This window comes from Cydia splendana, chromosome 25 (assembly GCF_910591565.1).
Source record: "Cydia splendana chromosome 25, ilCydSple1.2, whole genome shotgun sequence".
In the NCBI taxonomy this organism is placed as follows: Eukaryota; Metazoa; Arthropoda; class Insecta; order Lepidoptera; family Tortricidae; genus Cydia; species Cydia splendana.
The window spans coordinates 2,473,446-2,499,249 of record NC_085984.1 but is presented as its reverse complement, the minus strand read 5'-3'; the positions used below and the strand labels follow the sequence as shown (position 1 = coordinate 2,499,249).

The 25,804-nt window shown below is 38.5% G+C and overlaps 2 protein-coding genes across 2 annotated transcripts in view; both read right to left on the bottom strand.

Annotated features, from left to right (window-relative positions):
- LOC134802758 (uncharacterized) overlaps window positions 1–25,804 on the bottom strand; it is a 131,938-nt gene that overhangs the window by 28,680 nt on the left and 77,454 nt on the right. The window lies entirely within an intron of this gene.
- Window positions 16,219–25,287, bottom strand: LOC134802771 (uncharacterized). Its single transcript, XM_063775468.1, has 7 exons — window positions 25,042–25,287; window positions 23,576–23,683; window positions 22,172–22,376; window positions 18,882–19,128; window positions 18,089–18,287; window positions 17,056–17,211; window positions 16,219–16,356 (listed from the first exon to the last, which is right to left on the bottom strand). The coding sequence occupies exons 1-7, from the start codon at window positions 25,246–25,248 to the stop codon at window positions 16,297–16,299; spliced, it is 1,182 nt and encodes a 393-aa protein (XP_063631538.1). The 5' UTR covers window positions 25,249–25,287; the 3' UTR covers window positions 16,219–16,296.

Sequence of the window (25,804 nt, the reverse complement as noted above, 5' to 3'; positions counted from 1 at the left end):
CGGTGGTTTTTATATGCCCACTGCTCGTGACCAATGGTGCAACGTGGTCCTTATATGGCCACTGCCTGGTTAGCCATACAGAGTAGTTTTAAGGGCAAGTCATGTGCACATCACATTTACACTTGCGTCACAATATGCACTAACTGCCAGCACTTTCTTGGCTCGCATGGATGTCGTGGCTCGTAAGATTGACCGTTGAATAAATATTTAATTTAAAAACCAAAGGAAAATATATTACTTTCGTACTATGATGATTCATTCATAGTAATGAATCTTACCCTTAAATGTCATGTAAACTCCCTCTAGGGCAGAGGCCACTTATAAACCACTCGAACGTGCCCCAGACGGGCAGAGGTTTCATACGAACCACAAACTTTTAGATCGAATATTTTATCAGAAAACAATAACTAAGGTAAGTTATGACTTACTACACATACATTATCTAATAAGCTACCTTAAAAATACAAAACAAAATACTTACAGTACTTTTTTTGGGCGTAACGAACTTATACAGCGGGAGAAACGTACAAAAACTGCCATTTGTTGTCGATTTGAACTTGACAACTAAATTTTCAAAGAAATTTGTTTTGACACCTGTCATTTTTTTACGTTCCGATATCACCCACTTAATAGACTTTACGGCAATGACATTTTGCGGCCATTGTATTTACTCAGCTCGCCAAAAAAAATCATTTGCTATGTGGTACTTATAGATACACAACCTGTTTAAGGGTTAAAAATTAAAACGTAAACTGCAAAAGTGGCAAAAGAATAGAAAACTACCAATATATCAAAATAGAAGAAGATATCGGAACGTGTTCAATATTTCGCGGTAGCTATCTTCTTATAAAATGTAATAAATATCTAAGATAGATATATAAGAAAAGACAGATATTTCATTTTGTCAATCACTTTATTTTGCCACAAAAACTTCTAGAGTTAGACCAAGAAAAGTCTGCAACGATTTTGATAGCCTACGCAGTACAAGTGTTATTTATACGTCATAATTTCATAGAAGTTTGACGTTTAAAATAACACTTGCACTGCGTGTGGTATGAAAATCATTGCAGACTTTTATTGGTCTAACTCACTTTGTACAACCTTATAGGTTATAGCGTTATAGGTTCTCGCGGGCTTGGTTTCCGCAACTCGACGTCATATTATTGCGCCTATTTTGCGTGGTGGGTTGGCGGTAGGGAATGCATATCGGTTATTTTTTGTATGGAAATAATCAGTTTTTAACCGAAACCGCGGTTATTTCCATACAAAAAATAACCGATTTGCATTCCTTAGTTGGCGGCACTATTCTTGCCAACCCAACTCTACCAAGAAGCCTAGCTAGTCACTTTGTACCTAAAGTCAGTCCATGAAAAGTCTGCAGCGGATTTGATAGCCCACGCAGTGCACGTGTTATATTAAACGTCAAACTTCTATGAAATTATGTCGCATAAATGGCACTTGCACTGCGTGTGCTATCAAATCCGCTGCAGACTTTTCATGGTCCGACTCTAAAACGAAGTTTAAATATCTTTAATTTTAATTTGTCCCCACAGGCTTCGGCCGATCGGGTAAACAGTAAATATTGTCGCAATTCCTTAAGCGTAGTCTAAACAACGACTTTAATTAATTTATTATTGATTAAGTACAGTCGGCACTCGGCACCAAAAGTTGTGGATCAGACTATGCGTCAAAAGTATCTTGTACAAATAGTGAATAGATTCAATTCAGGCGTTATACTCTGCGGAAATCCATATTAATTAAAACCAAAATATTACTTTGCTAATCTTCGAAAAGATAACGTGCTAGTCAATCAGTGCTAACCCGTTATACTGACTTTGTTATATTTATTTACGTATTTATTTTTGCGGTGGGAGGGTGGGAACATTAATTGCATGTAAAAATACGCAAGTAAGTATAACGGGTTAGCACTGATTGACTAGCACGTTATCTTTTCGCGGATTAGCAAAGTAATATTTTGGTTTTAATTATCTTGTACAGTTTGAATACGTCAAACTAGTTTTTATGTTGCTGGATTTGTTGATCGCTTCTTATAGATTGACGAATCCAGCAACATAAAAACTAGTTTAACGTATTCAAAAGGTACCTAAATACAAAATACAGTACGTAGCGGCCCCCTTTTTTAAATATCTTTCGTTAAATTTAAATAATCACGATTATTTCAATATTACGACGGCCGGTCTGGCCTGGGCGGCCTGGCGGGTAGTGACCCTGCCTGTGAAACCGAATGGTCCTGGGTTCGAATCCCGGTAAGGACATTTATTTGTGATGAGCACAGATATTTGTTCCTGAGTCATGGATGTTTTCTATGTAGGTATTTAAGTATTTGTATATTATATATATCGTTGTCTGAGTACCCACAACACAAGCCTCTTGAGCTTACCGTGGGACTTAGTCAATTTGTGTAAGAATGTCCCTATTATTATATTTATTTATTATTTATTATTTAGCAGTGGCGCTAGTGAGCACGTTGTGCTCTAAGTCAGTAATAGACATAACCTAACCTTACAATTCATGTTTTCGTACAATATTTTACATATACTTGTTTGAAACCTGAAAAGCAATTATTTTAAGGCAAGGATTCTCGCATGAGCCAGGCATTAGGGTAAGTAATTAAAAGGGGCGGTCAGAACTGAGATTAATAGTCGCTGGATGTGATTAATTAGTAGCATTTTAGGGTTAATGGATTATTTTTAAGATTTACGGTGATGTCTGTACATTTTATTTTGCGTTTAAGTGTCATTTTGTATGTGATTTTGTGTTTCCAAAACGTCCCGCTTGGCGCGCTGTTCAAAATCCCATACAAAAATAGACATAACGCAAACGCGAACATAGACGTTTGACTTTTAAAATAGCACTTGCAGTGCGTGGGCTATATATCGCTGCAGACTTTTCTTGGTCTAACTTTAGGGGTTCAGAATATCGTTATAAAATGAAAATGTAACTTCGATTGTAACTATGGTATTCATGTACAGTCACCTGCAATAAAATATTACACAACGAAGGCCGCAAAAATATCTGACACGATCTTACTCGTATTAGAGTCATAAGAGCGTGTCACATATTTTTGCGGCCTTCGTTGTGTAACATATTATTGCAGGTGACTGTCCGGCCTATTCGGATTTCAAGATAATCACAAGATCTTGAGACGATTTAGAGATCAACTAGATCTACATTAGATATCGACTAGATGTGACTTGGATATCTAAGTCATAACTTGTCGAAATCGTTCAAGAGGACCTCCAGAATCGCGGAAACGTCAAATTTGATATATATATCTTACAAATATCTTTAAATTATCCGTATCGTAACTTGTTGTAGTCTAGTAGAAATCTAATTCATTTTCCGAATCGAGCCGAGTACCTAACTCTTATAATGAAATATGCCAATTAGGGCAATTACTCATAATAGTACATTACGATACAAGTGCGGAAAATAGGAAGTTCGAAACGAGTGGCGATAAAAACACGACCAAAGGGAGTGTTTTAAATCGACACGAGTAGCGAATTAGGTACCTATTCGCACGTGTAACGTACAACATTTTACAGTATGTATACATATGGCTCTTTTAACTTTCGACATAGGCACAGAAAGTGCTTATTCCCGCACTAGTGCGGGAAAGTAGCTCCATATGAACTACATCAATTTCAATTTCAATAAGCCTTTATTTAACAATATTATAAAAATAGTTTTACAAAATATAATATAAACATCTATTTCTTACTTAAAAATAAAAAAAATAAAACTATTACAATATTTCCGCTGTCAGACCTCGGAGTCAAGATTGTCTTGCTTTCCAGCATAGGCCTCCCCCAAGAACCTCCCAAGTACAGTCGCCAACAGATATATCGGAGCGTCCGAGATGCTCGCAAATATCTGAACACGCACTCTAACGCCTTGACAATAGAGGCGTGTTCAGATATTTGTGAGCGCCTTATCCGCCCCGATATATCTGATGGCGACTGTACCTCTCCCATGTACTACATCATGTACTGTAAAGCCATTTCCACCACTCTACATCCCTGTCCAAAGTTGGAAACTGGTTGAATATCGGATGTGTCTGGATTCGAACCGGCACTGAATTATCGAATGGGGTATTTACAGATTTCGGCGCGTTAAGGGGCCCCACTGATTAACAGGCTGCCGGACGGTATCGGCCTGTCAGTTAGAACAAAATTTTGACAGTTCCGAACAACTGACGGGCCGATACCGTCCGGCGGACTGTTAATCAGTGGGCCCCTTTAAAGCGTTTTGCTGCCCATACAAATTACTTGTGTTCATGTATGATATTATAATAGTGTTTTATAGTACATATGGTACTATTACTTTACCGCACTAGGGCGGGATTAAGGGCAATACGCGCCAATGTCAAACATTTAAAGGGTCATATGTACTGTAAAACGTTGTATAATACACGTGCGAAAAGGTAATTCGTAATGTACTATTACAGTAGGTACATACGGTGCTACTTTACCGCACTAGTGCGATAATTAGCATATTACGACACTATGTCGATAATTTAAAGGACCTTATTTACCTACTGTAAAACGTTGTACCCACGATACCTCATGTACTCCCTTCGGTCGTGTTTTAATTTATCGCCACTCGTTGCAAATTTCCTATTTTTCGCACTTGTATCATAAATAACTATTATGCAACAGGTTTGTAATAAGATTTAATTAGTTACATATTAAGTTTATAAGCAGTGCGTCTTTATTGTAACTTTTACTGTTGAACTTTAAAACCCCTTATTATGTGAAACACTGATTTAAACTTTCACGATTTTTAAACATTATTAAATTACTTATACAACCGAGTCGACTCGAGTCGAGTTGTTGTGTCTTCTCCGAGACCACGGGGACAACGCCGTCCTCGAAACGTCGGAGGTAAATCTTAAAACTTAAATACGCGATTAAGTCCCGTTGTATCATTTAATAACCCTTATTATGTGATTGTTGCATAAAATAATATTTAATAGCGTTCTCGCAACGCGTGTTCCGGTACAATTCAAGGTAAAAGGTGAATGCTGTTAATTTCTCTTTGTGTCTACTCTAACTGATTTCGCGCTGTCTGTGCCGCTTTTAGGTTGAGGATACACTAGGGTTGTTTACAGGTATTAACTCGATTTATAATTCTGTCTTCCTATACTCTTCGCTTTCATTCAACCGTTTTTAAAAATCAAAAAGAGTAAATGTTATTCAACTTCTAAATATTTTCCATTCTCCATGAGTTTTTAGTATGTTAATGACACAATGAAAAACTGCAAATTTTGATAAACGGAAAACCTATAAAGTTTTCCTTTTATCAAAATTTGCAATTTGCAAAACAAAAAAAATAAAGCAAAACTTATAAAAAATCTAGAATATATTATGCTGAAGCGATTGACATCAAAATCAAAGTGATTTGTTACTAAGATGTACAGTTATTCCGTTAGGACGCAAAGCTATTATTCTCTCTTAACTCCACTGTGATTTAGTAAAATCCTTATATAGAAATCATTTAAAAATGTCTTTTTTTTTTCTTAGCCTGTTAATAGTGTAATCCACTGCTGGACAAAGGCCTTTCCCCTTGATCTCCACAACTACCACATCAAACATCAACATTTATTCAGCAAATGGGCCACAAGGGCACTTTTCACGTCAACATGGAATTAGCATACAAGTAAAAAAAACAACATCAAAATCGATATTAAAATCGATTCAAACTAAAGTATTACTTAGAGATGTATAAAGTCTCTAAATGTTGAACTGCAAAAAAAAACTATAATTATCATCATCATTCGCTTGCCCTTATCCCATAAATATGTAAATGTCTCTAAGTGTCAGAAATAAAAATAAAAAGATTATATAGTTAATCAAATTATCCTTAGAGATGTATAGGGTCTCCAAGAGTCAAAATCCTGTATAATTAAAACATTGATTAAGAGAAAAAAAAATACTCTCTTTGTACCTCAGGCTTTCCGCCGCATAGGTGCAGTCTGTAGCCGTAGTAACAGACGGCCGGCTTTGGATATCGATCCCGACACTAGTGCTGTCATAAGTTATCGATAAAAACTATTAGGGACATGTCTGACCACTGCGAACACGAAACTCTCCGTAGGGGGCGCCACTACCACAATCCATCACGATCTGGTGGTTTACCGCGAAACAAGATCTCTATCACTCTTGCATATTCGAGCGATAAAGAGGCAGATAACCAAATTTCGATTTTCGCGTTTCCCGGTAGGCCCTTGTTAACAAACCGCCTTGATGCATCAAGGGTATGACTTAAACTTGTATGCAACCCAATATGGACCCCATTTTGACTTACGTATTTGTAAGAAAAATATAAAACAATGTAAAATAGCTAATAGGGGGTATTACTGCAATATTCTGCCGCCAGAGTGCAGCACTAGCGCGCCTAGTAACTTATACATACTGTGCCTTTAACTGTTTTTTGACAAGTTTTCACAGACAATAAAATATGACATTGATGGGTCCATATTGGGTTGCATACAAGTTTAAGTCATATCCTTGATGCGCATAACAACTTGTGTCATAATCATCATTGCGCATACAAATGAAAAGTCATATTATATTCATGACAAAAACCCAGTTATGCTCAGATATAATTCTGACTAAAGATTTTTATAACTTACAATTTTATGCATAAAGTGTTATGACAATTAAAAATATGACAAAAGTTGTTATGCGACCAGAGGGAGTCCCGTCAAAATGACAGATTGAGACAAAGACACACAAGGTTACATTAGATGGAAGGCAAGCGTTTTTATGAATAAGAGGGTTAAGGATGACTCACGCTAGACCTGGGGGCCGATTTTTGAATTTCGATTGCTCGATTTCGTCACTCGTAAATCGGTGGAAAACGCCGAAATGCAAATTTTTGAAATACGAGCGATCGAAATTTGGAATCTAGTGGTATTGACCACTAGATTTCAATAATATTAGTAGAATTTAAATGCCTAGTAGTGGTGATATTATTTAACGAAATACACGAAATCGAGCGGTAGAAAATCAAAAATCGCCCCCCAGGCCGTGCCCGGGCCGAGGCGTCTGACATGTCATTTTCTATGAAGGCTAATCGGTGATCACCTGGTGCTTTGCATAGAAAACGAAGCTCCGGAAGCTCCTGCCCGGCCCCGGCCCGGTCTAGCGTGAGTCATCCTTTAGTGTCCATGTCCATTCCGATATCATAAAACGTGTTAAACATTTTACTTTTCCCAAAAATCTACTAAACCATTTCAACCAGCCCACAATAAAATTACCTTCGACATTCAATTCAATTACAGCACCGACATTTTCAGATTTTAACTCAATTATCGACATGGATGCGCGCATCCCTAGCTCGCGTTATTTTTATAATTGAGGTAGAGCTTTATTTAACCGTTCGATATTATGAGTTAATGATAGTGTTGTCAGTTATAATTTCATTGCAGATATCGATTAATATGAGAGGTATTTTCGAATTAGAACTAAGTATAATTATTCAAATATTATAGCGGGTCTAAAGTATGGACATATTTTATAACTTCCACGTTTACACTACCTACATTACTTAATTACTGCTTTATTTTCTTATTAATCATTTGGGTTTTAAAAAAAAACCTTGAATTGTAGAAGAAAGTTTTATTGGAATGTAAAAAGCATACTTTATTTTGGATTTAATCAAAACTATTTCGCCTACTCAGGCTGTGATAGATACCCAATAAATAAATTGAATTCTGGATGAAGATTTAAAATAAAATGATCATTGCTATTAAAATATTGTTTCTGCTGTCTATAACTACATTATTTCAATTACAGAGGTAATAAGTAAGACTCGTTTCAATAATAGAGGTAATAAGAAGAGCTAAAACAACAGATTTTTTTAGCACATTGTCAATTATAGAGGTCTTAATTGCGATGTGGTCAATTAGGCACAGAGACAAAATTACGAAAAGCACTAAAATCTAAATTGCAATTATAGAGGTTCCAAAATTTCAATTATAGAGGCTTTTTGGTCTCAAGGGACCGGGACCGGACCTTTGGTTGCAATTATTGAGGTTTCCCATTTATCCAGGTGCCAATTAACCAGGTTTCGCTGTATTTCAAGTAGAGTCGGACCAAGAATAGTTTGTAGCGGATTTGATAGAATAGAATAGAATAGAATATATTTTATTTGTATTAATTGTACATCGTCATATTCATAATTTACAATTAGGGGAACAAACATATTATTATAATATTAAATGAATGTTACATTTATATACAAGTCAATTACGCTAAAATGCAAGTTAGATTAAATATAATGATTAATGAATTATACTAAACATAATTTGAACACAATTTCATTGAATAAAGATGACATGTCATGAAAGTTATAATTATACCTATACATATTCATTCATGGTTTTGACTTTCGACATATTTAGTCATTCATCCAAAAATTCTTTCACCGAGTAGTATGCTTTTGTTGTGCAAAACGTTTTGAGTTCACGTGTGAAGCGTCGTTCAGTACTCAATTCTTTTATTACCTCAGGTAATTTATTATATATTTTGGCATTATGATAGCCCGCGCAGTGTAAGTGGTATTTATACGTAATAATATTATAGAAGTTTGACGTTTAAAATAACACGTGTACTGCGTGGGCTATCAAATCCGCTGCAGACTATTCTCGGTCTGACTCTAAGGTATTTGGACGACCGGTCTGGCTTATACTAGCGGGTAGTGAGTGACAGCTTATGAAGCCGATAGTCCTGGGTTCGAATCCTGGTAAGGACATTTATTTTAGCGAAGAGCATTTGAGCACAGATATTTTTTTCCTGAGTTATTCCGTGGTTATAGAAATGTATTTATATGTGTATATCGTTGTCTGAGTAGGTACCCACAACACAAGCCTTCTTAAAGGGGCCCACTGATTAACAGTCCGCCGGACGGTATCGGCCTGTCAGTTAGAACAAAATTTTGACAGTTCCGAACAACTGACAGGCCGATACCGTGCGGCGGACTGTTAATGAGTGGGCCCCTTTAAATGCAAAGAAAGAACGCTGGTTTTTGTGCGTGAAAAATCGATCTAGCTAGGTCTTATCGCTGGGAAAACTCGCTTTTTTGAGTTTTTATGTTTTTCGAGCAAAGCTCGGTCTCCCAGATATTGTATTTATTATTTTGCTAATTTTAGCAAAGTAGGCAGCGCTTTTCTATTCAAATATTTAGATTCAAAGTTTGAATTTCAAACTCGTTAAAAACTCAAAATACAAAATTGTCACTAGAAGTGGCCGTTTGTAAAATTTCTTTAACCGTTTTCCCTTCGTAATTGGGTAAAAAAGCATCCGTTTCTGTCAAAGAATATCCTTTGAAAACATAACTTTTGAGTTTCCTTGCAAATTGACCCATTTTTTGCTCTTGTGTACCTGAGAACGGAATAGGTTGCAATTAACTCGCAGTTTAGGTAGAATAGAATAGGTACTATAATAGTAGGTATTGTATAATAGTTATTTACGATACAAGTGCGGAAAGTAGGAAATTCGCAACGAGTGTTGATAAATTAAAACACGACCAAATGGAGTGTTATAAATCGACACGAGTTGCGAATTACCTATTCGCACGAGTATAGTACAGCGTTTTGCAGTACATATGGCCTTTTCTTTCAACATAGTTATGTAATGTGCTCATTATCGCACGAGTGCATAAAAGTAGCGCCATTATGTGTCAGTTGAGGATAGGCAGAGATAATCATACTGTAATTTTCTTATGCTTAATGTTATGTTAATTAGAAGTATATGTTAATTAGATTAAAACATTGTGTTTAATGATCATAATTAAGTATCGCGCAGTAAGAACATAAATGATGAAATCCCTTAATTAATAATTGCCTACTGTTTATCGCTTTTATCGTCACATCCCACAATAACTGTACCTAGTTTAGTTAAGACAGAGAAGGATAGTGAGAGAAAGAGAGAGAGCCTATATGTGTGTAGATAAAGTGTCATTCAATGGAACTTGCTAACTAAGTATGTAAACAAACCGCCATATTGAAATCATCATTCAGTGACAATTTTAATATGCGGTTTGTTTACATAGTTAGTAAGTTCCATTGAATGACACTTTAAAGCACTGTATGTAACTGTAGGTACATAATTAAAGACATTAAAACATTCTAAAGATGTTTTTATGAAACTCGCTTTCAGCTCGTTTCATAATGCGCTCGTATTTTAATGCTTTTCGTAAATAGTCACATAAACTATTAAGCATAGTATTCTACATTAATAGTATTTTAAGAATGTAAAGGGCCTCACAGGTTACCATTTCGCCGGACGATATCAGCCTGCCAGTTGTTCGGAACTGTCACCTTTCACGTTTAACTGACAGGCCGATATCGTGCGGCGAATTGGTAATCTGTGGGCCCCTTTAACTAGATCCAAAACGTCATAATTAAGTATCGCGTAGAAGAACATAAATGATAGAGTCCCATAATTACCGTTTATAGTCTTATCGTGGACATCTCACAATAACTGTTTAGTTAAATAATGCCGTATGTACAGGAGACAGGGAAGAAATGACATGGTTAAACGGTGCGTTTCCATTGTTTTTAGGGTTCCGTACCTCAAAAGGAAAAAACGGAACCCTTATAGGATTACTCGTGCGTCTGTCTGCCTGTCCGTCTGTCACAGCCCATTTTCTCCAAAAGTACTGGACCAATTAAGTTTAAATTTGGTACACATATGTAAATTAGTGACAAGTTTTTTTATAATTTTAAAATACATAAGTTCGAAGTTATTTAAGAAAATAACCAAAAAATTACCATTCCCCCTATATCTCCGAAACTACTGGGTACTGGGTCTAAAATTTTGAAAAAGAATACACAAAATAGTTCTTTACCTATAGATGACAGGAAAACCTATTAGAAATGTGCAGTCAAGCGTGAGTCGGACTTATGTACGGAACCCTAGAAACGCGAGTCCGACTCGCACTTGGCCGGTTTTTCTATAAGAAAGAGTGACACGAACCTAGCTGGCGCCATACAATCGAAGGCTTTAATTTTAAAACGATATTATATTAGAGCATTTAATAACTGGAGACACTTTGGCTATCATTTTCTATACAAAACAGTCTGCCGATTTTTGCGGGGGAGGGGCACGTCAAATGTATGGCTATTTCTACATGATTTGTACGTAACGTACAAAAAGCCATGTCAGATAAACGTCAGTCCATACAAAAGTTTGCATAACTGTGCACGCAAGGTAGGCAGAGGGGTAAGCTCTTAAAGACGACTCCGGTTATTAAATGCTCTAAGGATATTACAAAATAATATGAATAAGGCGACATTGGGATACCGAATGCAACATGAATTTGGTTTTTGAACGGGCTTGTTCTTTTCACTCGGTAGACATTTGGAAGCTAGCCGAACTGCATATAGGCCCCGTGTATGAACTATAGGGGGCAGCATAGGAGCCGTCAGATTTTTGGCGCGAGGCGTAATTGTATCGTTTATGCTTCCGATGTAGCCCACAAGATGGCAGAACCTACCTACTATGCACAAGGAAACGTACCGACGAGAACGGTAGATGGTAGCGCTTGCTTTGGTAATGTACATGTGCACATATGTTTCCGATTCAGGCCACAAGATGGCAGACCCTCCAACGCGCGAGGTCCCTGTGTGTAAAAGAAACAGATTAAGGATGACCGGGCCGGAGCTTCCGGCGCTGCGTTTTCTGTGGAAAGCACTACGTAACCACCGATCTGCCGTCATACAAAATAACATGTCGGACGCCTCAGCCCGGACACGGGCCGGTCTAGCGTGAGTCATCCTTTAAGGTTTGAGCCGAAAAAATCAGCTCAGGAAATTTCAACTAGGTATACAGTGTTTCTACTTGAAATAAGAAAAATTTTAATATTTTCATAAACAATTATTTAATTTGTTTCCAATTACAACTAACACTTACGAATAAAAACTGTAAAAAAACCGCTCCCTGCCGTTCCGGTGTAAAGGTGCCCATGATGCTTGTTTCCTAATAATATATGACAGTCAAATCGCATGTCGTATAGCAGTGGAAACGCACAAAACAAGTTGCCGTTTAATCGAAGAGTTCTATTAAACTAACATATGCGCGTATTACCATAAGTTATCGCCGTTGACGTCTCTATCCGCGCGTATTAAATAGACAGGGACAAATAGTTCGACTATTGACGCTTGCGAACAAAAACAAGGTTTAAGGTCAACCGATTTACCTCGGTAACTATGGGGTTATTGCGTCCATTTAAGTTCTTTTTAGGGTTCCGTACCCAAAGGGTAAAACGGGACCCTATTACTAAGACTTCGCTGTCCGTCCGTCCGTCCGTCCGTCCATCCGTCCGTCCGTCCGTCCGTCCGTCCGTCTGTCACCAGGCTGTATCTCAAGAACCGTGATAGCTAGACAGTTGAAATTTTCACAGATGATGTATTTCTGTTGCCGCTATAACAACAAATACTAAAAACAGAATAAAATAAAGATTTAAATGGGGCTCCCATACAACAAACGTGATTTTTGACCAAAGTTAAGCAACGTCGGGAGTGGTCAGTACTTGGATGGGTGACCGTTTTTTTTTTGCTTTTTTTTTGTTTTTTTTTTTATATGGTACGGAACCCTTCGTGCGCGAGTCCGACTCGCACTTGCCCGATTTTTTTTTGAACAACTTTCCTATCTATAGTCTGTATCTTTGGGTATTTAAAAAAAGTAAACAAACAATTTCTACATTTTCGGGTAGTTATAACATTTATTGGTTAACCGACCAAATACAAAACCGCCTGGATCAGTCACTGAACGACCTGACTTTAACCTACTTACATTATTTGATCATGTAATGTTTTCATCTACCCTCAACTGGCTTAAGGAGCCATTTGAGGGTAGATTTTGTTTACTTTTATTTAAATACCTAAAAATACAGAGTATATAGTAAGTCTGAGCTACTTGGAGAATAAAACGTAAGATTTGTCAAAAAAAACTGTCAAAAAGAAAAATAAGTTATTCAAATGACAATTTTTTGAGGATAGATCCTTTTCGCTAAACTATAACTCTGTATCTTTAGGTAAGTATTTAAATAAAAGTAAACAAAATCTACCCTCAAATGGCTCCTTAAACCAGTTGAGGGTAGATGAAAACATTACACGATCAATGAATGTAGGTTAAAGTCAGGTCGTTCAGTGACTGATCCAGGCGGTTTTGTAAATTGGTCCAATAAATGTTATAACTAGGTACCCGAAAATTTACAAATTGTTTAATTTTATTTAAATACCTAGAGATACAGACAGGATGGTAAAATTTTAATACTCGATCTGCTATTAAATTCATAATAAGGAGGAGTTTTGGCCGAAGAGTGTCAAGTTCCGGCGGTTCCGCGGCCGGCTCCCTCACACTGCGGGGTTGCGAACTGCATCGCAGCCATAATTGTGTGTTTTTAGTTTTAAGATATATTTTGTAATAATATGTATGCTATTTTTAAGGTATTTATTTATGGGCCCATTATGGGCCAATAGTTGCATGAAAATAAATATTTTCATTCAATTCATTCATAATCTTAAATAATTTAAAGTCTAAACAAACTAATTAATCCACAGATTGAAGTAAAGGCTAAAAATATTGACTTCGCCGTAATGAAGTAAAAAGAGACGTATTCGCTCATTAGGTGATGAAATCCTTTGATGTGGCGTTGGGGCGTGCTGCGTCTACACCGGCGAAAAAAAACGTTACAATTTTATAATAAATAAATATAAGGGGACATCTTGGGGGCTAGGCGACGATATACATACCGTAAAATGGGGTGAGTAGGGTCAAAACTGAAATTCAAACCTCGATAACATTTTATTTTTACATATGAAAACTGAATGGTGTATATAATAAGTGTTCCGGACGTTTGGGTAGTTTTGGGTAGTTCCATTTCATAACTTTGACGATAAAGAGGAAAACCCACCTCACCCCGTAGTGCCTCGTATTTAGGGTGAGAGGGGTTTTCATACAAAGGTGATTTTGGAAGATTGTTGGATCGATTTTTTTTATTATGCGTATTACTATAGCTCCATTTTAAATTGGAATAAGTACATTATTTTTGTAGCAGCAGCCTTAAAAACCCTTCTCTCCCCCCTCTCAAACCTTCTCTCCCCATTCATTACCCACCTCTCCCCGCGAAACCTACTCACCCCGTTTTACGGTACTTCTTTTTCTTTTCGTGTCGAGGTTCCTTTTTTTTATACGATGGATGTCCAGTAGGCAGCGGTGTGGACAGCCCTGGCTGTCATACTTAAAGTTCGTTTTTTTAGCATTAGAAAGAACTCCACAGAAGCAAGCATACAATTTTTATCAGGCTCTTTAATTGTTAATAATTATTGAATTATCTAATGTAGCATGGTCAATACATATAATTTGCTTCAAATTATTACCGCTAAAAGTGTCGGATTTGGAACCACAAGCTTACTTCTGCGAAGTTCTTTCTAATGCTAAAAAAAACGAACTATATATACATAATAGATGCCATGAAATGGTCACCTATGCAAGCAGTGCCTAAGTAGTAGTAGAATATTTTTAACCTTTGAACGCCACAGACGGCAATTGACGTCAACGCAAAATCGTGACAACGACGCCAAAGACGGCATTTGACGTCGATCGTTTTTTGATGAGAATCTACTGAAAAACACCCCACTTTTAGGTTGGCATTATTTATTCACAAAATTTAACCCCCGTGGCGTCAGTGGCACGGCAAATGGATGCGCTGTTTGGCGTTCAAAAGGTTAATAATTTCGTGATGTATGTTATCACCAGTGTGGCCACAGCATAACAATGTTAGGCGAAAAACGGACGCCGCACATCTGGCAACTCGGTAAGCTCACTTCCGATGCGTTTATAGATGCAAATAAGTACTTTTTGAAGTGAAAACTTCTTTAGCGGCGCTGTGCACTTTTTGTGATGGGGAAATAATGTTAAACTCGCGACAGGTCACGTGACCGACAGATTCGACAGATTGAAAATTCGTAAGACGGACACGTGATCTGATCGAAAAACTGTTACAATGTCATTGAGTTTTCACTTCTGCCGGCACTCCCGTAGTGCAACCCGTTGTTTTTAGGGTTCCGTACCCAAAGGGTAAAAACGAGACCCTATTACTAAGACTCCGCCGTCCGTCCGTCCGTCCGTCCGTCCGTTTGTCTGTCACCAGGCTGTATCTCATGAACCGTGATAGCTAGGCAGTTGAAATTTTCACAGATGATGTATTCCTGTTGCCGCTATAACAACAAATACTAAAAAGTACGGAACCCTTGGTGGGCGAGTCCGACTCGCACTTGTCCGGTTTATTTAGTATCCTTTATTTTATTTATCTTCTTAAATTAGGCATTTTACAATAATATATTATGGATATAAAAATAAAATACTATTTTATTATTATTTTAAAACTTTATTACTTACACGAAAACTTAAGGAGCGGCGTTTTTGACTGTGAAAATGAGGAATACGTTTGTATGAAAAGGCTATTTTCTGCAGGTCATACAATTTCGTCTTAATTGTACCTAAGTGAGATCGAAATAGGTATTTATTCTATTAAAATTACAATATAGAATTAGACCAAAATAAGTCTGCAACGATTATGATAGCACACGCAGTGTTATTTTGACGTCATAATTTCATAGAAGTTTGACGTTGAAAATAACACTTCCACTGCGTGTGTTTTCAAAATCGTTGCAGACTTGTCTTGGTCTGACTTAAAATTCAGTTCATGCTTAAATTCCAAAAAGGTCTTCTAAAAAAATTATCGTAATATTATGTGTATTTGTGCTAGAAATATAAGGATAAATTGTTGGGTAATATTTTAAACGTAACTATTACTTTCTAGTTATATTATCATAATTATCGTCATAATTAGATTTAATATAAATAATTACTGTATTTTTTCTTTTTCTTTTTCGCCATACTTGCGAACTCTTCAACTGCTTTGTACGGTACAAGTGATTCTATAGGCCCAATGCGAACAATACTTATAAGATGTCACACCGATACGATACCGAACTGTCAGTGTCAAAAGTGACGTTTTTGGTTGAGGAAATGTCACTGTTGACACTGACAGATCGCTGTGACATCTTATAAGCATTGTTCGAATTGAGTTGTTGTTTTTGTTGTTGTTGTAGTTGTAGTTGTTATAGTAGTAGTAGTTGTTGTTGTTGTGGCTGTTGTTGTTGTTGTTGTTGTTGTTGTTGTTGTTGTTGTTGTTGTTGTTGTTTTTGTGGTTGTTGATGTCGTTGTTGCTGTTCTTCTTCTCCCACTTCTCCTACCAGATTTACCGTTCACCGGCAAAAGCCTTCAGCATCATGTAGTACGTGACCGAACCCTTCAGAACCTGAAAAGAACCTTCAAGTTCAGAAAACGGAGTTTTTAAAAAGTCGTAGAGCTATTTTGGATCACAATGCGGCTGCCATAAATTTAATTAGCAATGCTGCGTATCAAGAACATCAACTACACATAACAACAACACACAACAATAACACAATAATAAGAAACAACAACACAACAACACACAAAGCTCAGTTGTTTGATGATGATGCTTCACCGCCGTCATAGTATTGACTTCGACCGGCACCATGCCACCAGCCTTAAAACTAGAAGGCATTTAGATCCTGCGTATCAAGAACAACAACTACACACAACAACACACACACAACAACAACAACAACAACAACAACAACACACAAAGCTCAGTTGTTAGATGATGATGCCTCATCGCCGTCATAGTATTGACTCCGACCGGCACCATACCACCAGCCTTCAAGCTGATAGGAAATTGGATCCTGCGTATCAAGAACAACAACTACACACAACAATACACAAAGCTCAGTTCTTAGATGATGCCTCACCGCCGTCATAGTACTGACACTACTGACTCCGACCGGCACCATACCACCAGCCTACAAGCTGACAGGGATTTGGATCCTGCGTATCAAGAACAACAACTACACATAACAACACACAACAACAATACAACACAACACAGCAACAACAAGAACAACACACAACGCTCAGTTCTTAGATGATCCCTCACCGCTGTCATAGTGTTGACTCCAACCGGCACCATACCACCAGCCTTCAAGCTGACAGGTATTTGGATCCTGCGTATCAAGAACAGAACCGTTTTCCTGTTCCTCGTATCCATGTGTTCCCATGGTATGGCGTATATGGCGTCGATCAGTTGCTTGCTCTGAAAAGACATGAAAATAAGTTTTTGGCAAAAAATTCATTTTTGGTACAAGCTTTTATCGCTGACTGTACCTACTTTTCTTACGACAGACAACTAATACTCATCGAGACAATTCTAAAAACCCCTAACACAATTAGGTTGCGTTGTTTCATCACAGAGTTCCTATGGCCACCTCCTGTCTCCATCATCAGATCAGCTCGATGGTACCATAATATTGCATTGTCATCCGATTTATACATGCATGCAAAATTTCAGCTCAATCGGAAACCGGGAAGTGGATCAAATTTAACTTGCAAGATTTGATTACAGACAGACAACGGGACAGGTGAAAGTAAATAAAAGCTTGTAAAGAAGAAGAGGAAGCAGAAGAAGAAAAGTAATTTATTCGATAAAGCACACATACACAGGACAAAAAGATGAAACACAAAGAAAAAGAAAAGGATAACAACAACAATACAAAGACAGCAGATCAAAATTATGTACACACAGACAGAAAAATAAACCACACTTCAGTCCAGCAATGTGTGCAGTAAGGAAAAGGCTTTGGCTCAGCATTTTGTCGCGACATAATTATCTTGTATTGTCGGAGATGGGCCAATCCCAAAATTTCAGGAACTATAGTCCTGTTATTTTTAATTTAAAAGTTAGTGCAAGACCAAGCTAAGCTGGCGGCGATTTTGATAGCACAGTCTGTGCAAGTGTTATTTTAAACGACAATTTAATAGAAGTTTAACGTTTAAAATAACACTTGCACCGTCTGTGCTATCAAAATCACTACCAGCTTGGTCTGACTCTATTAACCTTTTTTGTTTTATATCTTAAATAAATTATTTTAACCAATAAAAACAGTAGGTATAGTTAAATTTATTTGCTATACCTTTGTGTTCAGCATTTCAAAAAGTATAGATACTTGTATTAACTGCTGATGGATCCCAATGGTCAAGGGGCCGTATTTAGCCAGCGCGTCTGCTGTGAACGAAGATACCTCTAACAGTAAGATGCAGGTGATGAACTGCATGAACAGGTAGAACGTGAACAGGTACTCGCTGAATGCGTTGGAACACCTGTTCACGAATCTGTGAAAAAGGATCATACTTTTATGAACTTTTACCAGGGGGGTGTCACTACGCAGTTTAGGTACATATGGCCGGCGCGCCGCCCGGAGCGGCAGGCGTCTGGCAGTGGGCTGCCGATCGACCGCACGATAGATGGCGCTTGCGCAAAGAAGATTCACCGTTCGTGCGCGGTTATAAGTTTTAATTTTGTTGCAGGCGGCGAGTATAGGTATAATTTTATACCTAAATCTGACTTTTGTGAAGGAGTCAATTTTCTGTACGGTAGTACTATTAGTTATTCTGTGCTTTTACAGTGGGAAATAAGTTCTAGTTTTAGTAAGCCAACACAGCTTTTTAGATTCTCTATATTGTACCTAATTATTTTGATGTGATATTATTACTAGCTTTGGCCTGCGACTTTGTCTGCGGGGAATTAATAATGTGTGTAGTTTATTTTTTATCCAATCTGCTAAAGCAGACTAATTGATTCTCCATACAAATTTCCTTTTGCCCAACTCACAATTTATTTAATCACAGTGTAAATGGCTACAAACTAGTCGGTTACTAATTTAAAATAACCCAAATCACACTGAAATTTAAAACATAAATACTCACTTTATAATCATCTTGTGATGTTCATATATTTCCTTCAACAATGCTCGGATTTTAATATTCTCCTCTACAGAGTACATTCCATTTATGCTGTTTTCTGGCGGCGGCATGTTTAACAAGTCATGTCTCAATATTTTAAGGTGGCCCCAAGTTTGGAACACCATCAAACTTATGAGAAGATCAAACTCGAAGAGACCAACGGTTACGATATAAGACGTGTAAGAATTGAAAGCGAATAATATCCAGTAACCTGTAGAACATAATTATTCACGATACAAGTGCGGGAAAGAGGAAATTCGAAACGAGTGGCGATAAATTAAAACACGACCGAAAGGAGGGTTTTAAATCGACACGCCTTGCGAATTACCTTTTCGCACGTGTATCGTACAACGAAAGGGCTATTTTACGCACTAGTGCGGGAAAATAGGACCATATGTACTGTAAAATAAGTTATAGGTATTGGGGTCCCTTTTTTCACATAAAGTTTTAAGTCATAATATTGTTTGTCATTTTAAGGATGTCTCACGTTACACGTTAGACCGGGCCGTGTCCGGGCCGGAGCTTCCGGAGCTTACTTTTCTATGACATGACAGGCGATCACGTGATGCTTTACATAGAAAACGATGCGCCGGAAGCTCCGGCCCGGACACGGCGCGGTCTAACGTGAGACATCCTTTATCCTTAGTGCTAAAACTGAAACCGTTAATTTTTCAGGATCTTCGTAAGGTTATCCTATAGATAGGTTAGGTTAGGTTAGGTTTGTTTTATGGCAAACCTGAATAGTTACGCGTTTCTGAACGAAACAAATTACGACTAACGAAAATGCGGACAAACAATAGATACATTATGACTTGAAACTTTATGGAAAAGAATAGACCCCCTCACGATGTTTTCCTTCATCGAAAAGCTACTGGTAAATATCAAATCGTCGGGTGACAAGCAAAAGTCACTTAAGAACTATCAAAAAACCGGGCAAGTGCGAGTCGGACTCGCGCACGAAGGGTTCCGTACCATAATGCAAAAAAAAAACGAAAAAAAAAAAGCAAAAAAAAACGGTCACCCATCCAAGTACTGACCACTCCCGACGTTGCTTAACTTTGGTCAAAAATCACGTTTGTTGTATGGGAGCCAGTGGCGTGCACTTCATAAAGGCAAAAAGGCACTGCCTACCCTACTATAATTCCGATGTCTATCCTCTTAAACTACTTAATTTAATTTATACCTGATCGTACTATCAGTAATCGATATAACTTAAAACATTCTAAAAATTAATAAGCGCTCCATCTACCGGTTAAGCTTTGTCATCAAGTCATCATCTATAATAATTCTACGCGACGAAGTTTACACCACGCGGCACTAGCGCCGCTACGTGCCTTGCACGGCAAAGACAGAAAACATTTCCGTCTAAATCTTTCTATGTGTGCCTCCCCGTGAGTCGTCGTTACGCGGTTACAGTGTAGTGGACCTTCCTATAAGTACGAGCACACAATTATACAAGTAACGCACACATTTAGACGCAATAGGCAGTGTCTTTCGTACCAAACATAAACGAATGACGCCCGAAAGTTTCCGAATAGTTCCGATGTTTACGTGACTATTTTAAAAAGTAGCATTTGCTATGGTAATTTAGTGCAAAAACGAGACTATTTTTTTATTCGTTTACAGTATTTGGTTAAGTTTATTTACATTTTTTATTCGGTCGCCATTGTTTGTTTGTTTTGGTGAGTTTATGAGATAACAGTTAACAGTTGCCGGAAATTATAAAGTGCGATTAGTGAAAAAATGGATAATTTTATCTGTGAAAGTTGTGGGTGTGGGTGTGGGTGTGTGTGTGTGCAAACTATTAAAAATGATGCGTTTTTGAAGCTTTCGTTTAGCCAAAAAAAGAAGTAATTGAAAAGACTTGACAACAAAATGAAAACCATCACGCAATTTTTTTGGTGAGTTAGTAGCTCTCATTTTTTAAGGTTCCGTAGCCAAAGGGTAAAACGGGACTCTATTACTAAGACTCTGCTGTCCTTCCGTCCGTCCGTCTGTCATCAGGCTGTATCTCACGAACCGTGATAGCTAGACAGTTGAAATTTTCACAGATGTATTTCTGTTGCCGCTATAACAACAAACACTAAAAACAGAATAAAATAAAGATTTAAGTGGGGCTCCCATACAACAAACGTGATTTTTGACCGAAGTTAAGCAACGTAGGGCGGGGTCAGTACTTGGATGGGTGACCGTTTTTTTTTTTGCCTTTTTTTGCATTATGGTACGGAACCCTTCGTGCGCGAGTCCGACTCGCACTTGCCCGGTTTTCTGATATAATTTTGCCTACCCAGTCCCAAATCTCTGTGCACGCTACTGATGGGAGCCCCATTTAAATCTTTATTTTATTCTGTTTTTAGTATTTGTTGTTATAGCGGCAACAGAAATACATCATCTGTGAAAATTTCAACTGTCTAGCTATCACGGTTCGTGAGATACAGCCTGGTGACAGACGGACGGACGGACGGACGGACGGACGGACGGACGGACGGACGGACAGCGAAGTCTTAGTAATAGGGTCCCGTTTTACCCTTTGGGTACGGAACCCTAAAAAATAAAGTAACAATGCACTCTTGTAACACGGTTTACTGTCTAATATTTTCAATGGTGTTAGTTAGTGACTTTTGCTTGTCACCCGACGAAATGATATTGCGTACAGTCACACAACGAAGGCCGCAAAAATATCTGACACGATCTTATTTGTAGAGCCATAAGAGCGAGTCACATATTTTTGCGGCCTTCGAAGAGTAACATATTATTGCAGGTGACTGTACATAAGTTCCGAAAAACTCATTGGTACGAGCCGGGGTTTGAACCCGCGACCTCCGGATTGAAAGTCGCACGCTCTTACCGCTAGACCCAGCGCACACTCCCAGGGTAAGGTGTATTATTTTTTTTTCATTTCTCATGCTCTGCAAGAGGGTCATTGTTGTTCTAAAAGGTGTGCAGAAAATGATACTGTTCTGCACTATCTAGAGCATTTTAGGTTCCAAGTACGATTTAATTATTTTTTTTACGATAAGCAATTGAAATTTGGGTATAATTTAAAAAAAAAACACATGCATTTTACTTTCTTCGTTTTCGAAATGAAAAGTAGACTGTTTAACTCGGGTGAAAGGCATCATTTCAGCCTCGGACTATTGGTGCTCTCACTGCGTTCGAGTGCCAAACTACCTCGGCAGAAATGAGTGCCTTTCATCCCTTGGTTAACAATCTACTATTGTAACAGTTTCATAAATTTTACTGAATATACAAACCTTTTACAGTGGTATAGCAGGCATCAGGCAGATAGTAATAGGCTGAATTCTCGAAAGTGCTATTCTCTGGTCTGTTTTTGCCAAACATGCCGTTTTTGTAGTTGTTGTACCATGGCATGAGCACGAACAATGATACGCCATGAGCCATTTGGCATATAACGTAAAAAGTGAACATTCCTGATATGGTATGGATCTGCGTGTGTACCTAAAATGGGGCATTATCTATGAAAAGGGACCTTATCGTCGATGGCGCTTACGCCGCACGCATAATGGCGTAAGCGCCATCGACAATAAGTTCCCTTTTCATACAAATAAACACGGCATAAGGGTAAATTTTAGCTCCGAATCCGTCGTTTCTAGTACAATCAGCGCCATCTATGTCCGCGGCACAGGCAGTTCCGAGTAATGGCTACTTTCCTCCGTCTTTACCATTAGGGCACACGCGGGGCCCGTGCCCAGGGCCCCTATCCTCAGGGGGCCCCGAAGGACAGACTGTAACATTATATTTGATTACCTATAAAAAATAGAACATAGTAGAAAAACGTTAGTTTAACTAATTCGCTTTCTTTACTTTCCAAAAGGGCCCTAAATTCTTATGTGCCCAAGGGCCCCAGCATAGTTTAAGACGGCGACACATGGTTAATTTTAGCTCCAAATTCGTCGTTTCAGCCCCATCTATCCGCGGTACAGGCAGTTCCGAGTAATGGCTTCTGTCCTGTCTTCTAATATAGGTATTATAGTTATAGAGATATAAGACACCGCGCCATAACACTTTTCGTTACATCTGGTTTTTGATCTGTTCTACAAAAATATGTGATAACTGTAGACTGGAGAAAGAATAGGATTACAGGGAAAATCAGGTCAGACTAAAACAAGTGCGAGTCGGACTCGCCCACAGAGGGTTCTGTACTTTTTAGTATTTGATGTTATAGAGGCAACAGAAATACATCATCTGTGAAAATTTCAACTGTTTAGCTATCACGGTTCATGAGATACAGCCTGATGACAGACAGACAGACGGACAATGGAGTCTTACGCAGCGTACTACGTACTCGGGCGATCTCGTTGCGAACGCGAACGCCTTGGGCCCGACGCGCCGCGCCGCGTCGCGTTCGCGACTTGTTCGCTTACGTAAGACGCAGCGTTAGTAATAGGGTCCCGTCTTTGCCCTTGGGTACGGAACCCTAAAAATGGTTGATATCGAAAATATTGATTATGACTGGCGTCGCAGGCTAACAGAAGAAATATATTCACTCATATCAATACAATATTTCAAATATCAACGGATTTTTCATCATGATCCGATTCACCCTGTGATCTGATTCACCTCGCTCTACCCTATAGCTCTAGCCAATTATGCAAATATGTATATAGAATAATATAAGTATTTTTAATTATAGATACCTTTGCAGCATAAGGCGATCGATCCTTGAAGTAGAACAGGTGAAACTCAAGCAAATAATCTTTAATAATTTCTTGATATTTTATCGTCCGAGCCACCAGTAATCTTAGCTAGAAAAATCAAAATGAATTCCAGAGAAATTCGAAACTAATTGTATACTAAATAACTTTATATACATCATAATAATAATTATTATTACGGCGCGTGTAGTACGTCGGTTCCTCACTCTGCGGCCCTGACCACCGGCAGCTTGGGCCAAGCCCTGCTTCCGGCGGCACCCTAGGTTAGGTTTTATATTATGTGTTTATATGTATTTTTTATTGTTTTGTAAGTGTTTTTATATTTTACTTTTATATTCATATTATAAATCACTTAGCCTAAGAATTCAAATAAATAAAGAAGAATAATAATTTAGCCTATATACGTCCCACTGCTGGGCACAGGCCTCCCTCTCAAGCACGAGAGGGTTTAGGCTATAGTCACCACGCTGGCCCAGTGCGGGTTGGGGACTTCACATACACCTTTGAATTTTTATTTATTTACATCACAAAGGTGGCAAACAAGCATACGGCCCGCCTGATGGTAAGCAGTCACCGTATCATAGGGACGCGCGGATGTATGCAGGTTTCCTCACGATGTTTTCCTTCACCGAAAAGCTAGTGGTAAATATCAAATACATGATATTCCGTACATAAGTTCCGAAAAATTGGTACGAGACAGGATTTGAACCCACGACCTCCGGATTGAAAGTCGGACGTCAGATCCACTCGTCTACCACCGCTTCCTTCAAATAACTTTAGGTACTTTTTTTTTTTTTGCTCTAGAAAATCTATACTTTAGCGCCACCCCACACTAGCGTCTCCCGAGCGTCAGCGTTTAGTCAACTCTATATGGCTGCTGCTCGACGCAACGTTGGTGCAACTGCGCAGCGACGCCATTTTCCATAGCACAGACAAGACGCTGACGCTCAAAAGACTTCAAACGCTGGAAAGTGCAGGGGTCAAAATGTCCATACGGAACCGGCTGTCTATGTAACTAGACGAAGCCCCGCTTCGCGGGGCTCCTATTTCTGGGCGGTTTGCCCTTCGGGCATCTGAAGCTACCTAACGAACCTAACCTACCTACATTTTCCCCAAAGTGTAATGTTTTCATGGACGTCACACTAAATTAATAGGTTAGGTTCGTTAGGTAGCTTCAGATGCCCGAAGGGCAAACCGCCCAGAAATAGGAGCCCCGCGAAGCGGGCTCCGTCTAGCTAAGTTGTGAACTAAATGTTTTTTGAAAAACAAACTCTAGTGGGGAAAAATGCGATCGGGAATAATGCTACGCGGAACTAACGCGTTTGGGGCACTGATCTAGCTACTCGTGTGGGGTCTCTCTAACATTTTATTATGGGTAAAACCTGACAAGTCCGACTCGCACTTGTCCTTTTCAAATTCCATATCAAATGTCACATAACCTTACTCACCAAAACCAAAAGATCGAAAATCATACACAAAAATATGTGCCCCGAATCGAAAAACGACATTTTATCCATCCTCTGCCGCCAATACAGCATCCCGAGAATGAACATCAGAGCACAGATGGCTTGTAGTAGGAGATTATACAGAGATAGTATAGTATGGAGCTTTTGGCGACCGAACAGCTTGTGGGGCCAGGACCCTATGGAGCTCATGATGAACTGGAGTTGGTGGACGTACTTGAAGCTTAGAGGCGAGTCGGCGTCACTGGAAAGAAAAGTTACAGCTAGACTATACCACAGAATAACTAACAGCCATATTCGAACTTTAAGATACGTCAAATAATAGATATTAAAACGATATGGATCGGATATGTCAGTGTCAAACAAGTGTCAAAAGTGAGGTTTCTACAAACAAAAACGTCACTTTTGACACTGACATATCCGATTTATATCATTTCCATATCTATTATTTGACGTATCTTAAAGTTCGAATATGGCTGTAATAGTGTAATAGTACTACCCACAGACAAGACATCATCCAGACTGAGCATAGTTTAGCAAATACGGTAGTTTTACTCCATTTTCGAGTCAAAGTGTCTTTGTGTGACGTCCGTGTCTTTGAATGGAACAATCACGGCACGGGACTCACCTCGTCCCCCGCACCCCAGTATTTTTGGCAGCATCGGTTTCATGAAATAATTGCTCTAAACTCCGTCTAGAGGATTCCTACGGCTCGATTCGGGAAATGAATTAGAGATTCACTAGATAT